General features: G+C 35.4%; 1 protein-coding gene across 2 annotated transcripts in view; it reads left to right on the forward strand.

Moving 5' to 3' along the window:
* Vps39 (vacuolar protein sorting 39) overlaps positions 1-16,744 on the forward strand; it is a 296,426-nt gene that overhangs the window by 248,167 nt on the left and 31,515 nt on the right. For both annotated transcript variants that reach the window (XM_090410885.1, XM_090410886.1), the window contains exons 22-23: positions 1,835-1,880; positions 9,040-9,183. In XM_090410885.1, the coding sequence (XP_090267011.1) occupies positions 1,835-1,880; positions 9,040-9,183 (190 nt within the window). The remainder of the gene's footprint in view (positions 1-1,834; positions 1,881-9,039; positions 9,184-16,744) is intronic.

The raw sequence follows: 16,744 nt of genomic DNA on the forward strand, positions 1-16,744 counted from the left end.
AAGCATTAGCACACAGAGCACATCTGTGGAGTGGGAGGGGAGTGACTGAAATGAATAAGAGAGAGAGAGAGAGACTATTAATGATTTAATTGGGTGCATGTTAGGAGTTGTAGAAGTGAGAAGTAATGTCTTAAGCAGAAAAGTATACACCTAATCTAATTTTTTGGAGGATGACGAAGTTATGGCTCAACTGTATTTTGAGATTAAGGGCAAGTGAAATAAGATGTAAGATTGGACCATGATTTGGTAGCATTATAGTCCATAATGATTCTTGTTCCACTGATAGTTTGGCAAATGGACAAAAGGAATGAAGTGCACTGTTGTCATCATGAAATCTGTGGATAAGATTACAGGTTAGTGTGAAGACAATTTGTGTACAGGACAAAGAGTGGATGAAAGTACATAGTCTTGTGAGGACTCAAGCATTGGTGAGGAAACCTGAGACAAGAAAGTCAACCATGCCATGTATTGAATGGCTAGAGATGAAGCGCACAGCCCAATTGCAGAGAGTAAAGGTTGACCATAAGATGATAGGGTACTGAGCAAGCCTCTGTACTAGAATCTGATCAGATGCCCTAGAAATATAAAGAGTAACCACATGGTTGTCTATAGCATGTGTCCAAATTTGAGTGGTGATGGCAAAGGGATCATCTGTGGATCAAGAGTGCCAAATTCCATATTACAGGTTGCTGATTAGTTGTTAAGCCTACAAGTGGTGAAGAAGCTGACTGTTGATAACCTTATCCATGACAAAAAACTAAGAACAGCTGGATAGCAGTTTGTTGTGACATTATTTTTTGGAATGCACTTAATATAAGCTTGTTTCTGCTGTAGGTAAATGTCAGTTGAGTAGGAAAAATTGCAAAGACAATATATTATATATAGGTTTAATGTTAAATGACTAGTGGATGCATGCTTGCATTGAATACAGTAATCTACCATTGAACAATTCTTGGTAAAATGAAGGATGCTTTGCCCAGGTCATCAGTGCAGGAGTTGGAGAGGAAGAATGATACATTAGGATAATTTTTTTCTCTCTTATTTTTGGGTGGGTAGGCATATCTGCTCTCCAGCCAAGAGGCTGAGGGTTCGAATCCTGCCAGGGGCACAGATGTTTGTGATTGTGCTACTCTGTGTGGAAAAAAAGAGAGTCTGCAACACTACCGCTTCTTCTAGCAGAAGACTTCACTCCCAAAACCTGGTGAGGTACAGGAATTATCATATGGTGTCACGTATGAATAACTGATTAATGGTCTTAGTGAGGGACCAGAAAGCTTGACTGTCATTTGCTTAGGAGGTAAGTTTTCTGTATTTGAACCTTTCAAAATCTGATTGAGATTTGAGATTTTTTTTTGACCTGTTGGAAGCTGCAGGTTGACTAAGTATAGAGCCAGGGCTTTGGTCTTGAGTCACTTATATGCCCCCCCCCCCCAAAAAAAAAAAAAAAAAAAAAAAACTGTTTTGACTATCAACTTATCATTCTTATTGAAGAACCAAGATTTGAATAGTGGTTGAGAATTTTGGTGGAATTTGGGGATGACAGTCTTTATTCATGAATTATTTCTGTTATAATAAAAATGTTTCTTTTTTGTTTGTTTGGTTTTTTTTGATGAAAAAATTGTGGCATTAATGTTTGTTTGAATTTAATTACACAGCAGTATTTTAATGCCATTTCCCTTCTGCTCTCTATAAATAATTGGTGCATAAAATAGACAATGTTTTTATTGCTTCATAATAAATTTACTACCTTCATGTTAATGAAACATCATTCTGAGATTATTTATATTATTGCATTATATTCTTGTTTTGGAAAGTGATTTTTTGTCTGTTTCAGATATTGTGCACAGTATTATAACAGAGATAAATCTGGTGACAAAGATGTAAGTTCATGACTTTGATTTCATTTTTTTAAAAAAATAATTTTTAATAAAATAAGTGCATATTTTGATAATCTAGTTAGCTCTAGCATTTCAAATAACTGAATTCAAACAGTCATAAACCAGTTCACTTTTTAAAGAAGCTTAGTGTCACGTGATTTCAGTACATTGTCCAGTTCTAAGTCATTTAACACTCCCTTCCTTTCCCTAATAACATAAAACACAGCATCAGCTTTATTTTGGCTGTTATTCAAACAAGTTTAAATTGCTGTTAAACAGATTTGATTTTGAGTTAAATAATGTTTAAGTAATGGTTGTCTTTCCAGTTTGAATATACAGTAAACTAGCATTTATCCAACCACACCGGAAAGACAGTTTGCCATTTTGATAATTGAACTGTTTAATAACTGAAGTACAATTCCATGGTGCTGTACCAGAAGTCATTCAATATGCAAGGGTCAGGTAATTGAAGGTCAGATAAATGGTAAATTACTGTACTATTCAGCTAGTTATTCATTATCCTGCATCAAGTTATGTTTATCTTATCTGCACATGCAAGGAAACTGTCTTTTAAATATTTGGAAGTGATTCCAAAAAGAAAGTAAAATTTCTTTGATCTTCCATTATATTTCTTATTAAATTAGAAAAATTAATGTTTCGGTGGTTATCAGAACTGAGGAAAAAACATTCTGGCATAAATTAAGTTTTCATAAATAACAAGCTTTTCTATAACTGCAACTGGCAGAAGAATTACCAATCTTGGTCCACCTAATTCGTGTCATTGAAAACAAAGAAGACAGAAGAAATTGAAAATGTTATATTCAGATGATAATGATCAAGGAAAAGGAATAGCTATAGTATTCAACACTAAACACAAGGATAATCTTGACTGGTGGACAATATGAACTAGAATGACATGGGCAAACATCAAAATGGGGAAGTGGACTATGAGACTTAATTGTGCCTGTGGTCCTACAAAAGACTCTACTGATGAGCTGGAAGAGTTTTTTAGTTCATTAGAGAAGGCAGCTAACACAAAGAAAAAGGAAAAGGAAAAGTTGATCCATGTAGGAGATCTCAATAGTAGAGTGGGAAATGAATATCAGATGTATAGAAATGATTTGGGAAAATTTAGAGAGAAGTGCAAGCTAATAATAAAGTTAAGTACCTACTGGATTTGTGTTCAGGACATGAATTAATCATTGGTAACACCATGCTCCAGTATAAAAATCTATACAAATTCACATGAAAAGAATTTGCAAAAAATAAGAAAAGCCTCATTGACTAAGTTATTGTTGATAGTGATATCTTCATCTTACTTCAGGAATCAAGGGTATACAGGGGGTTTAAAATAGGAAGTGATCACCATTTGGTTTTGAGCAGGAGTATATGAAGTATATATATATATGAAACTTTTAAAAAGAATTAGTCAACAGCTTTCAGAAATGAACTGTAGACTCAAATATAGAAATATTATTCAAGAAAAAAATAGCTCATAAACAAGAACCAAACCTTGGAGAATCAGCTGCAGACTGAAGAAAATGTTAATTCTTTCTATCAGAAAGATGCAATGAGGTTGCCTACAAGATGGAAAAATCTGAGTGGACTTGGGAAGTTAGAGAAAATTATGGAAAAGAAAGTGTATATTGAAAATTCCTGTCAAGTAAGTCAGCATGTGCTCTAAGAGAATGCAGAGAAAAATGTAGGAAAGTGAAGCAGTGTCTAAAGGTAGTTAAATAAAAGTTAAACTGGAAAGACTTTGGTAATTATATAGAAGATAAATATTAGGAAGGTGGTAGGATGTTCTGGTGGACATTGAAAAAGATTAAAACTGGAATCAGAATTGATGTTGGCATGAAAACCGAAACTAAAGATATTCTGGATGTCTGGAGTAAGTACTTTGAATGAATGGTAAATGAACATGCAGTGACAGAGCAGCAAAAGAAAATATTCAAGAAAAAAAAATGCAGTCAGGAGTACATATTGAGGTAGAAAAATCTTGAAATGTGGAAGGGCGGCTGCAATGGATGATATTCAACCAGAAATGTTCAAATAGGGAAGCATAAAAGTTTCACAGTGGCTGCACTGCTAAATAAAAAGGTCAGGTCAGAAGGTGAAATTCCAGAGGATTGCAGTTAGAGCCTTCAACATACCCATCTATAATCAACTAATTCTTGATACTATAATGGTACTACTTGAAAAGTTTACATTATTACTAATTTCCTATTGCCAATTTTTCTCCAAATTAGCCTGTTATCTGTCAGCTCTTTTGGTCTTCTAAAGGCACTTCTTGCTGCATTAATCCACTTAGATCTTGGTCTTCCTCTGAGTCTTTTTTCCTGCCATCTTGATATCAAACACCTGCTTTGCTAAACTTTCTTCTCCCATTCTATTTAAGTAACCAATACCACTTGAGATGAGGCTCTGCTCACACATTTCTGAATGCTAATAATGTCAAGTTCCTTCCTAATATCATCATTTTTAATATTTTGCCATTGATGCTATCTCTGTGGTCTCTGATCTATGACCAACTGTTTTACTTTCGACCTAGCTCTCAGATTCACAAGGTAAAATTGGCTTAAACACTGTCTTGTATACAGCTAGTTTAATATTCTAATTTTGCTCTTATTTCATATAAATTTATTCATTTGACTTGAGAAGAGACTAAGGAAAATTGTGCAATGGAAATCTGAAGAACAATAAGCTGGGTTCAGCCAAAAAGAGTTTGTGAGGATCACATCCTCTATTCAACCTGAATCCAGCTCTGATCTAACAGTTGAGAAATCATGGGAATATAATAATGATCTGTATTTTTAATATAATAATGATCTAAGTTTTGTAGATCAGGAAAAGGCATGTGACAAGGTGCCAAGAGAAAAGCTGTTCAAAATGCTACAATTATTATATAAATGGAACTTTATATCCCACAGTTCCTAGTCTATAAATCTAGATGTAAGTCAGCATTTAGAATTGAAGGAGGTATAGGAAGGTGGAGACAACAGTGCACATATCCATTGTTATTCATCATCTGTAAAGATTATGAGGGAAAGTTCCTGATATCAAAATTGAGGATGTTAATCTCAGCTCTTTACTTTATTCCTCCTATCAAAAAGACATTCAGAGCTAACACCTGTCCTTTATCATCCTGCAATCTTAGTTGGCACTTATCCCAACAAGTGAAAGCAATCATATATCCAACCTATTCCATGGTGGATGACTTCTATTCCACAAAAGGGAGACAGAAGTCTACTATCATAGGTATGTACGTATAGGAAAAAACATAGTGTGTGGGGGGGTTGGTACTATCTGTAGGGGGGGAGTGGTCTTGGAATGTATTCCAAGACTACCCACCAATTGCTGTCACCTGAATCCTCTCCAAATTAATGGAGAAAGTCAAACTTCCAGTATGAATTCTTGCTAAGCAAATTGCCATCATTTGGTCAACCTGCTACCCTCTATAATTGGGTAGCCAGCTTCCTCTCTGGTTGTTCATTGTGTATCATGATGGATGACTTCCTCACCACTGCAGGTGCCTTAGGACTCTGTTCTCTCACCTACCCTCTTTCTGTTATACATAAATGCTTTACTCTCATTTACCATTAATCCTATTTGCAGCTTTTCTGATGATAGTAATCCCCATTTATCATACTCATTTGACAAACCATGCAGTTCAAACTTATCTTCACCCAGTGGCTTAAACATTGATCTCCATACCATCCTTCAATGGGGCATGGACAATTTGGTCATCTTCAGTAGATCCAAAATGCATTCTTATCCAAAAAAGATCTCACCTCACTTACCGTTATCCTCAGTAATACACAAATCATGACTGGATTAACATTTACCTCCAACCTCTCCTTGGATTAACACATCAGATAAATCACTTCTTCAGCATCGAAAAAACTAGGTATTCTCTTCCACTCAAGATGCTATTTTTCACCCATCCAGCTACTAACGCTATATAAATACTAAATCTGTTCATCCTTAGAATACTGCTGACATGTCTGGGGTAGTGCACCTGAAATCTGCTTTAAAAAAAATCTTGTCCCAGTATTAAGAATTTTAGGAAGGTTTTATGATCACTGCTTCACTGAACTGGCAGCCATCATGCTTCTCCTTTTTGTTGGTCCTGTTAAAACTGTAGCAGTAGTCCAGCATTCCTGCTTCTGTCTCTGGAATAGCTTTCCTCATGAAGTATTAATACTGTATTCCCCCTCCCCGCTTTATCTGTGGGGAATGCATTCCAAGACCACTCCCCTCCCTGCAGGTAGTACCAAACCCTATACACACACACACACACACTATTTTTCCTATACATACATACCTATGATAAAGTTTAATTTATAAATTAGGCATAATAAGAGATTAACAACAATAACTAATAATAAAATAGAACAATTATAACAATATATACTGCAATAAAAGTTATATGAATGTGGTCTCTCTCTCAAAATACAGTATCTTATTGTATTGTACTCGCCCTTTTTTTCTTGTAATGATGTGAGATGATACAATGCCTACGTGTTAGGTATTGTGATGTAGGGCTATTGTTGACCGTCTGGCAATACATACCATGATGATGTCGATGGATGGATGTCGGAAGTAGATGATATTGATGGTTGGAGATCCTTGATAGTTGAAAGTTTTTTTGCTGAAACCTTTTGGAAAAACATTGTAATCGGAAGTTGTCTCTTTCTTTTTAACCATCCAAGTGTTGTTGCAAAGGATGTAATCCTTCAGTGATCATACTGGAAATTTTAATGCTGCATTCCATCTGAGGATCGTATTCTATAATTTTGTCCTTGAATGTCTGTGCAATTTGAAACACTTCAGCAAATTTCGGTAATGTCCACATTGCTGGTTCTGCTTCAGTTTCTTCTTCTTCCTCTGTAGATGACTGAACAAGTTCTTCCAATTCCTCATTTGTTAACACTTCTCGGTGGCCTTAAATATGTTTTTCCACTTCATCATCAAGTATGTCGGCAGATCTTTCTCCACTAATTTGTCTTACTGTGTGAATGATTTTCCTAACCTCTTCATCAATCCCCAGGAATCTTTTAGAATCATTCACAATTTCACTCCATAAATTCTTCCAGCAGGCATTTACAATTTCTGCCTTTAATTCATCAATTGCAGCTTTGATGAGTGTTATTGCATCAGCAATAGTGAGTGAGTTCATGAACTGCATTGTGTCTATATTAAAATCTGCAACAATTGCTGTTTGGATGCAATTAAATACAAGGTGGATGTATGTGGCCTTGACAAACCGAATGATGCCCTGCTCAAGGGGTTGAAGCAATGAGGTTGTACTTGGAGGTAAAAATACAACCTCGACATTTTCGTTTTTATAACAAACATAATCAGGATGGCCAGATGCATTGTCTTTATTAATAGGACATTAAATTTCAACCCTTCTTCTTACAAGTATTTTTTTCACTTTTGGGATGAAGCATTGGTGAAACCATTCCATAAAGAAGGTGGCTGTCATCCATGCATTCTGATTATGTTGACAGAACACAGGCGGATAGTTTTTGTTTTAGAGAGCATGTGGACTCTTTGCTCTGTATACTATACCTGGCTTTATCATATGCCCTGCAGCATTGCCACATAGTACCAGAGTTAATATGTTCTTCCATGTTTTATGCCCTGATGCCTTTGCACTTTTGTGAATGTAAGTTCCATTGGGCATCTTCTTCTAGAAGAGCCTGGTTTCATCACATTTTAAGACTTGTTTTGGATGGTATCCTTTCTCTTTAATCAACTCTTTCAACTCTACTGGAAATGTGGTGGCTCTTCTTCATTGGCAGATGTAGACTCTCCAGTAGCTTTTATATTTTTCAGTCCAAACCTATTCCTGAACCTGTGTAGCAGCAAATGGCTTGGTGTCACTTGTGTCAGGGGGTTCCCTTGCTGAATTCTTCGTCTAGGCTCAATGCTTTCTGGCACAACATTTTGCCATCACTTTGAACACATTTTTGGTTCATATCACTGTGGCCATAACTTTTACAGTTTAAGGTGAGACAACAAAACTTGCCCCAATTTCTTTTTCTTTCTTCACAATTTCATGAACAGAAGATTTGCACTCTTACACTGGGGCCGTTAAGTAGTAAAATACTCTAAAGGCTGAACATAAGCACTGCGATACCATGACAGTCAATCTGATAACCAAGACAGCTACTAAGTGACTAGCAGGTAGGTAGCATATATAGGGTAGATATGCTGGCCAAAGGGATGATTCACGTCATGGGCGGGACAGCATAGATTTCATCACGCTACTCAAAATGACACACAATTTAAAACATACGAATAGTTATTTATGGAATTTTTCATTTAATATTTTCAGATTGTAGTTGACTGCAGATGGGGAGGGGGAGGGGATTACCGTATTGCCAAAGAACAACCTGCAGCTCTTCAAAAAAAATGTCAACAAACTTCTCCTTTCTCAGTCCTTATCTGCACCCTACACATTGCACTGATTTGCTTATAGATTCTTTAACCTTAAGATTCTTGTATGGGATTGGTATAAAATAAAAAGAAAATACAAGACATTGTTCAAACCAATTTTAATTTGTGGATCTGAGAGCTGGGTTACAAACAAAACAGTTAATCAAAGACATGAGAATTCTGAAAAAAAAAATTTAGCAGAATGAACAGATGGAATTTAAAAATGAAGATATTAGGAAGGAACCTAACATTGATGTCAGGAAAAAGACCCAGAGGGAAACCAAGATCTATGTAACTGATGCAGTATGAAGTGTCTTAGGAGAATGAAATATAAGCTCTGCCAACACTGGAGGCCAGACAGATAACAGGCTAATTTGGGGGAAAATTGTTGATAAGAAGCTAGTAATATCATAAGCTTTTCATGTAGCACTATCGTAGTACCCTGTACACCCATTGAGGGCACACATCAGGAATTCTATGATGATGATAATTAGCCAATTTCAGCATCTAAATTTATGTAAGATTTTTCTCGTGTAGAAATTATTTTCTCCTCCGTGCATAAAACAGAAAAAACAATTTTGATAACAGACACATCATAACCTCACCTGCTTATTTTCACTCATCAACGTTATAAATTAGGATATAAATCATATTTGTTTTATATAACAAACATCTCTTTATATTCATTTCTTTATGATATGAATGTGGTTTTGTATAGGTGTATTACATGTGGCTAAAAACAAGTCTCACATCAGATGTAGAAAATTTAAATCTCCGAGTAAGCTTGAACTGTGTCAGACCAAATATTGAGATTGCAGTTTATATTCTTAGTCGATATCCTTCTAAAATTGATCCTCGAAAGGCAAGTATTTATTTATTTATTTATTATATATATCATCTTTTCCTTATCATGTTAGACTAAGTGATATGTCTTGGCCAAGTAACTAGGCTTCATGTAAACTGAATTAATCCTCTCTGCTAAGTTTATCAGATTCATATGTTCTCTGAATACTTTGATGATGTGTTGGATAAAAGAATCAACTTACCAGGAAGAATATGCTTGTTATAACATTATGAAACAGAGATGGATTATATATAATAAGAACAAAAAGTAAGGCTTGAGGATAAGCTTAAAATGCAGGATTAAGATAACAAAAAGTATCTTTTCCAAAGAAAGGATTAGTTCTTATTCATATAATAGATTTAGTTTAATCCTTTATCCAAGTGTAAGCAAACAAAGTTTGCACCTGAAGTATCTTCAGAACTGAAGCGACTCGTGGTAAAGGTGGACCAAGCTGTCATCACTCCTTGTCTTAGTATCTCCACAATGCAAAGCACATCTCCTTGCAGACATGTATAATGCTATGCATTAAGGGAAGGGCCACTACTCAGACTGGTTTTGACCTTTATTGAATGTTCAAGTGCAGGTCAAACTCAAAAAAAACTCAGCATTGTTCCACTCAGTAACGACTCACCCTGCCACCGAGCAGAGCCGCTCATTTGCTCATATCTCATCCGAGGGGTAACAGCAACAGCTGTGCCTCACTTAACTTCATGGATTGCAGCATTGCCATTCATTACCCCCCCCACACACACACACCCAGGACCTGGGTGACAGCAACAGCCGAGCCTCAGTTAAAACTTCATGGGCTACAGCATTGCCATTCGTCACCAAAGCTTCCAACCTGTTTTGACCTTTATTGAGGTCTCGTCAGTGGGAGCCAGACCCAGAGGTGGTGATAAGGTAGAAGCAATGGAGAAGTCATATTTACCTATACGAGTTGCCAAAAGGTGTCTCACCTTATTATTAAATTACCCTGGATTTAGAGAAAGATGTTGGAAGTTTTTTTCCCATTTGGTTAGACTATAATAAATTTAGTTTAATCCTTTATCCAAGTGTAAGCAAACAAAGTTTGCACTTGAAGTATCTTCAGGACTATAGGTAAATATGGTCAACATTATAAATTAGGATATAAATCATATTTGTTTTATATAACAAATATCTCTTTATATTAATTTCTTTATGATAGGAATGTGTTTTTGTATAGGTATATTACATGTGGCTAAAACCATTGCTTTCACCTTAGTGTCACCACCTCTGGGTCTGGCTCCCACTGACAAGACCTCAATAAAGGTCAAAACTGGTCTGGGTAGTGGCCCTTCCCTTAATGCATAGCATTATACATGTCAGCAAGGAAATGTGCTTTGCATTATAGGAGATATTAAGACAAGGAGTGATGACAGCTTGGTCCACCTTTACTACAAGTTGCCTCAGTCCTGAAGATACTTCAGGCACAAACTTTGTTTGTTTTACACTTGGATAAAGGATTAAACTAAATTTATTATAGTCTAACCAAGTGGGGAAAAACTTCCAACATCTTATTCATATGGTTTCTTTTCTTCTTCACTTATGCTGCCACCTGCATGCCAGATTTACTTTTCTCTATTGTTGATTTTCCAGTACATCTTGGGAAGAAGAAAGTCGAGCATTATTTTTAATACAGCAGTAATTTGGTAACAGAAGATAACACTGCTTCTTTGCACTTTGAAATAATCAGAAGTTAAGTGTTTATTCTTCAGGTGTTTGTTTCTTATGAATTTTATATTCTGTTCTAGATTTCTTATAAAAACAAATATTTCTTTTGCTATTTTGTGATCTCTTTAAATATTTTATTATCATAAACTGAATAAGAATTTGTACATAAATGATATAGGAAATGGCTTAAAGGGAGATATTCAGTTGTTTGCTGATGATGCAAAGTTGAGTAGCACAATAAAAAATCAAGCTGATGTTGAGAGTTTGCAGGATGATTTAAATAAGCTGGCAAAATGGGCTAAAGGTAATGGATATCATTTCAATGTGGAAGAGTGTAAAGTTATGCATTTTGGGATTAAAAGATTACCAGCTGTGTACTACATTGATTGAATGGTACTCCAAGAGATTGATGAGGATAGGGAGTTGAAGTTCAGAGGACACATTGCATACAATTTCATTAGGTGGAATTTTTCATTTTATGGAGTGTGGGGAAAGGATGCGTTGGCATCCATGGAAGTTGAGAATGAATGCTGTCAAGAAGGGGGGTTAGGACTAGATTTTTCTCTTATAGAGTAGTGCGTGATTGGAATGGATTGCCGTTGGATGTTGTGTGTGCAAGTAGCATGAATAAATTCAAGAACAGATATGACAGCTGGTGCAAATAGTATTGTTGAATTTTGAATGAAAATATTTTTTCTAAGAAATATCTCATTCAGAATTTAACAAAAAAAAAACTAAAAGGGGTAATGCTTGTAAATAAGTGAAGATACCAATTCTGTTTAAAGAATTGTACTAATACAAACTTTGTAATATTAATTAAAGGTGAAAGATGTAATTTTTCTGTAAAAAGATTATAATGTAAGACGTTTCTCTATAAAGATATATGTTAGAGTATAATAACGAAGGATCAAAGTCCATTAATGACAACCTCAGATAAATTGTAGCCCATGGCAATTTGCTTACGTGCGAACGGCATGCGCACAGTGTTTTTTTTTTCTGGGAAGATGCAGCAATCGTATGGAAGATTCCAGGAAGATAGGAATGAAACAGGAGTCGAGCAGAAAGTTTGAGTGAAAGAGGGCGCTACAGATACGAAGTATAAAACTTTGTCCACCTCCCCGTTCAGGTTTTTTGAGGATTTTTCATCTGGAGTTGCTGGAGAAGTTCCAGTGGAGTCGGGAAGGATTCCAGTTCGAGGTCTAGTCGATAGCAGGCAGCTATTCTCTGCTGTCGTTTCGCGATGTCAGGCGGAAGGAATAGACGAAGAACTATTAGGTACTTTTCTGAGTAAGCCTGAAGAAACTGGCCGCCACATACGTCCACATGGATCGATTCAATCCATGCTGTTTCCAGTCGAGAAAGCAATGAAAGGACAGAACAAAGAAGGCCAAGCCTAGCCGTGAGTTATAATCACCAAGGACGAGATCGAACATTCAGAGGGAAATTATAAAGAAAGGATAGACGGAATAAGTTACAGGAACGTGGTAATGTAAAACCCTTTATAATTCCTTTGTTAACAAAGAATGGAATAATGTGTCATGGAAGAAACTAGATGTTAGGTTATATAATCTAAACTTGTATGAAGGACTATAGTGAGATCTTTGTTTAGAACCAAATAGCTGTTTCTTTAAGATTTGTCTGAATGAGTAGTAGTTAATTAGCCATAAAAAATGATCTATAGAATTATCGATGTGAATGTTTTAAGAATATGTGTAAGATAGTAAAGATGTTTAAGGGATGCTAGCTAGAAATGAGCCTATTCTGAGATGTGATATGTGAATTACAGTTGATATCCTATTGAGTGTTTTATTGTAATATGTAATCTTTTGACTCTAATAAATGTATCTTGATTATATTAACCTGTTTTGTGCCTTGATTTGAATCCAATGTACCGCTTGCTAACATTTGAATCTGAGCAGGAGAGAAATATATGACAGAGACCACAACTGCAATCTAAAAGTGTTTTAAGAGAGATAGGTAAAATTAATATAAGGAATAATTAATAGATTGATTTACTTTGTATATTTTCTGAGGGTTACTTCTTGGTTAAAAGGAATTTCTAACCTAGGGATCTGGCTGGTGCAGCTTGAACAAATAAATATTGCCAGAACCTGATTAGGAGGTAACTCCAGACCGTTATTGCTGAGGATCAGACTCTATTTATTCAGAAGTCAATCCTTTGTCAATTTAGTTAATATACATAATCATTCTAAGTATCGGCCAAATTGTATGGATAGATATAACTGTGAAAAGGATAAAATAAGATAAATGATAAAAAAAGATATAAGCAGAAGAACACACAATAAAATATAGATTAAAGAAAAGTAAAAAGAAATGTCAGACAAATATATAACAATGACATATATAACAGTATGGCTCCCCCCAACAAGTTCCTGGCTCCCTGGAGGTCTCTCTTAATAATAATAATAATTACTAATTTAATAAGCCGAAAGGCTATTTTACTGGCGAATATGTTAATAGAAGGGGGGGGGGGTAAATCCCTTTATGTTTTTATAGCCGGGTACAGCATGAAACTCTATGGATTTCGATCTAAGTTTCGTACCCGGCTATAAAAACATAAAGGAATTTACTATTCCCCTTTCTATTAATATATTCACCGGTAAAATAGCCTTTCGGCTTATTAAATTAGTAATTAACAATAAATATAGGAGTACACCACTTTGGCAATTTGATAGCAGAGGTATGTAAGTTCATGTTCACTTAAAACCTTGATATTCCAAGTCTGCCTACTCACCGATGAGACCTAAAAAAAGGTTGAAACCGGTCTGGGTAGTGACTTCTTCTCATAATGTAAAACAGTATATATATACATCTCTTAGGAGCTGGGTTTTACATTATGAGAGAATATTAAAGTTAGTGACGGAGCTTGCTCCACCTTTGCATGGAGTTGCCCTGGTGTTGTACGACCCAAGTGATCATTTACACTTGGGCTCGCTGATAGTTTTTTCGGCATGAAACTCTATGGATTTCGATCAGAGTTTCGTACCTGGCTATAAAAAACATAAAAGGATTTACCATCCCCCTTTCTATTAATAATAATAATTGTTATTATTAGTTAAGGGGATAAAAATCTCTTATTGTTTTTCAGCCAGTAAGCGAAACTAAGATTGAAAACTACGATCTGAATGTTTCAAGCCGACAAACTGTCAGCGTATCCAAGCGTAAGTGACCACTTGGTAGTGCCACACCACGGCAACTCGTTGCAAAGGTGGAGCAAGATCCCCTCACTGTTCTTGATATTTTCTCATAATGTAAAAACACACAGCTCTTAGGAGATGTAGTACTGTTTTACATTATAAGAAGAGGTCACTACCCAGACCGGTTTCAACCTTTTTTGAGGTCTCATCAGTGAGTAGCTAGACCTAGAATATCAGAGTTTAAGTGAAAAGAACTTGCATACTTTTGCTATTCACTAGAACTTGCTACAACTTTCATATAGAAAGTAAGGTTATAGTGTGTTGGATGAAAACAAGATATGTTGTCTTCAGTGTTCTGTGATTTTAAGGTACAAGAAGAGTTTTCACTTATGAAAGCATTCAGTTTTCACATATAGAAAGCATTTCGTTTTATGTTAGTCTTTCTCCTTTGTGAACTGAGGAAAGAATAAAAGTTCTATAAGAGACAAGAGACTAAGGTTCCAGAAGTTTTGTCCATATAGGATAATAACTGTTGGCTTGTGTAATTAAAGAAAAGCTGTGTAGAAAGTGTTTTTCATGTTGCTTGAAACTCTAATTTGAAGAATACATTGATGCTTGCACAGTTAAGTATATTTGATGTTGTATGTATTTTTTTTAATTAAAGATTTAATCAGAATTAAAGTTTTTTATTTTGGTTACAAGAGACTGAAGACTCTTAATGCCTTGAAGTGAGTTAAATAGGAATTTATTATTAGACCTCGAGTTCGCAACACTAGCTTGTCGCCTTCTTCACTGCATACCGTTGAATCAGTGATAGCCTTGGGCCAGCTATTTCTCTGATTGGCTACCAGTGGAGATTGAACTGCCCACTCAGTCTCCAAAGTTAGATAGGGTAAACGGCCCTGCCTACTCCCTATACGGGAACAAATAGGCATTAGCTAATTTGATTTTGATTTGATTTGATATTATTATTAAGAGAGACCTCCAGGGAGTCTGGAACTCATCAAGGTTAAGAGGTTAAGTTATATGTGAGATATCCTGGGATATGAATCTGTGTGCAAGCTAGATTTGGAGTTCTGATCATGTTCTAGGATGCATATTCTACACAGAATTAACTTGGAAATGTAAAAAATCCTGTGAAATTCTAATCAATCACTGTAATCTTAACATCGATGATGTTCTAAAAATCTCAAGAATACAGATGACACATATTCAACTCACATAACCTTTTGTTTCTAACAGGTCATAATAGTTATGATTGTAGTACTCTTAGCCATAATATCTTAATAACAAACCACATCACTTAATTTTAAATACTGATTAGGCTATCACTATTGCTGTTTAGTATGTGAGTGTGTGGTGGGGAAAGGTATATATTTTTACTTTTGCTTTCTCCCTCACACACTCTAAGTGGTTTAAAACTCTTAAATTCAAAATAAAAAGAAAACACATGATACTGAACTCCAAATCTAGCTTGCACACAAGTTTGTATTCCAGGATATCTCACATGAAACTTAACCTCTTAAATTGTGGAACACACTTCTCCATCAGTCATTGAATTCTTTAAAAGACAATTAAGGTTTGCCATAAAAGTAATTATCTCATAGAACACTTATATAAAGAAAGTTGTGAAAAGCCTCCAAAGTTAAATGGAAGCGATGGACTAAAATTATCCCATCTATGAGAAGTAGTTCAAGTTCTAGAATTTTTTTTTTTTTTTATTTTTTAATTAGTGATCTCTTGTTAAAGTTATTTTATTAGAACCTTATTGTATTTTGACCATGCCACACTATATCATACACATGTAGTTCATGCTTTTTCATTGTTGGATCTACTGGTTTCTGTTCTGTTCTGGTTGTTTATTTTGAAAATCATACTGAAGATGCCCTTGATATGGGGCAAAAATTCTATGCTAATAAAAATTACATAAATAAAATCTGTAGTATATTTAATTAGTTGTCATGGCTATGTTCTAATTTGTCAAGTTATTTTGTAAAAATAACTTGACAAAAAGTACATTATTTTGTCTTTAGAGAAAATAACAATTATCTAATCTTTAGTTCATCCATAATACTAATTACAATAGGTTTACTGTCTTCATTGGATGGAATTCATATGGGAGGGGGGGGGGGTTTATAGATACACTATGATCTCTCAGTTATCCAATCACTTTGGAAAATCAATATGCTAATCATATTAAATATGCATTTGCAGAAAGCTGTTCCAAAAGTCAGTTAATATGCTGATCCATGCAGTGACCTGTGTATGTGTGTGCATGCACATGCACTTCCTTGACACACACACATGGAATCTCCATAGCTCAGTCATTTACGATGTGAAGAACCTTTATCAGGCATTTTCAATTGAAAGTGATGTTATATTAGTCTTTCTCATAGAGGTAGCCAAGTTTATTTCTTTCTCTCTCTCTATGAGAGAGACTATATATATATATATATGGGGTGCTTAAGGGTCAAAGCTGTATAACTGAGAGGAGACCTCCACATAGCCTTTAAAGGAATGCGGAGAACCGACCAGGGCTTCTGACCTAATGTCCAATCCTCACCTTCTCATGGCGCACCCTGTTGGGTATCTACTTGGATACTGAACGGACGAGGATGGGCTGGCAATTTGGGATTTAGCCGACCAAATTGTATTCTTATTGGTTAAACCAAAATATAGAAAGTACCAGATCGACATAATAGGGGTGACTGAAACAAAAAAGACCAAAA

Source organism: Typopeltis vanoorti, chromosome 21 (assembly GCF_054136105.1).
Source record: "Typopeltis vanoorti isolate ZY-2024b chromosome 21, IOZ_Tvanoo_1.0, whole genome shotgun sequence".
NCBI lineage: Eukaryota > Metazoa > Arthropoda > Arachnida > Uropygi > Thelyphonidae > Typopeltis > Typopeltis vanoorti.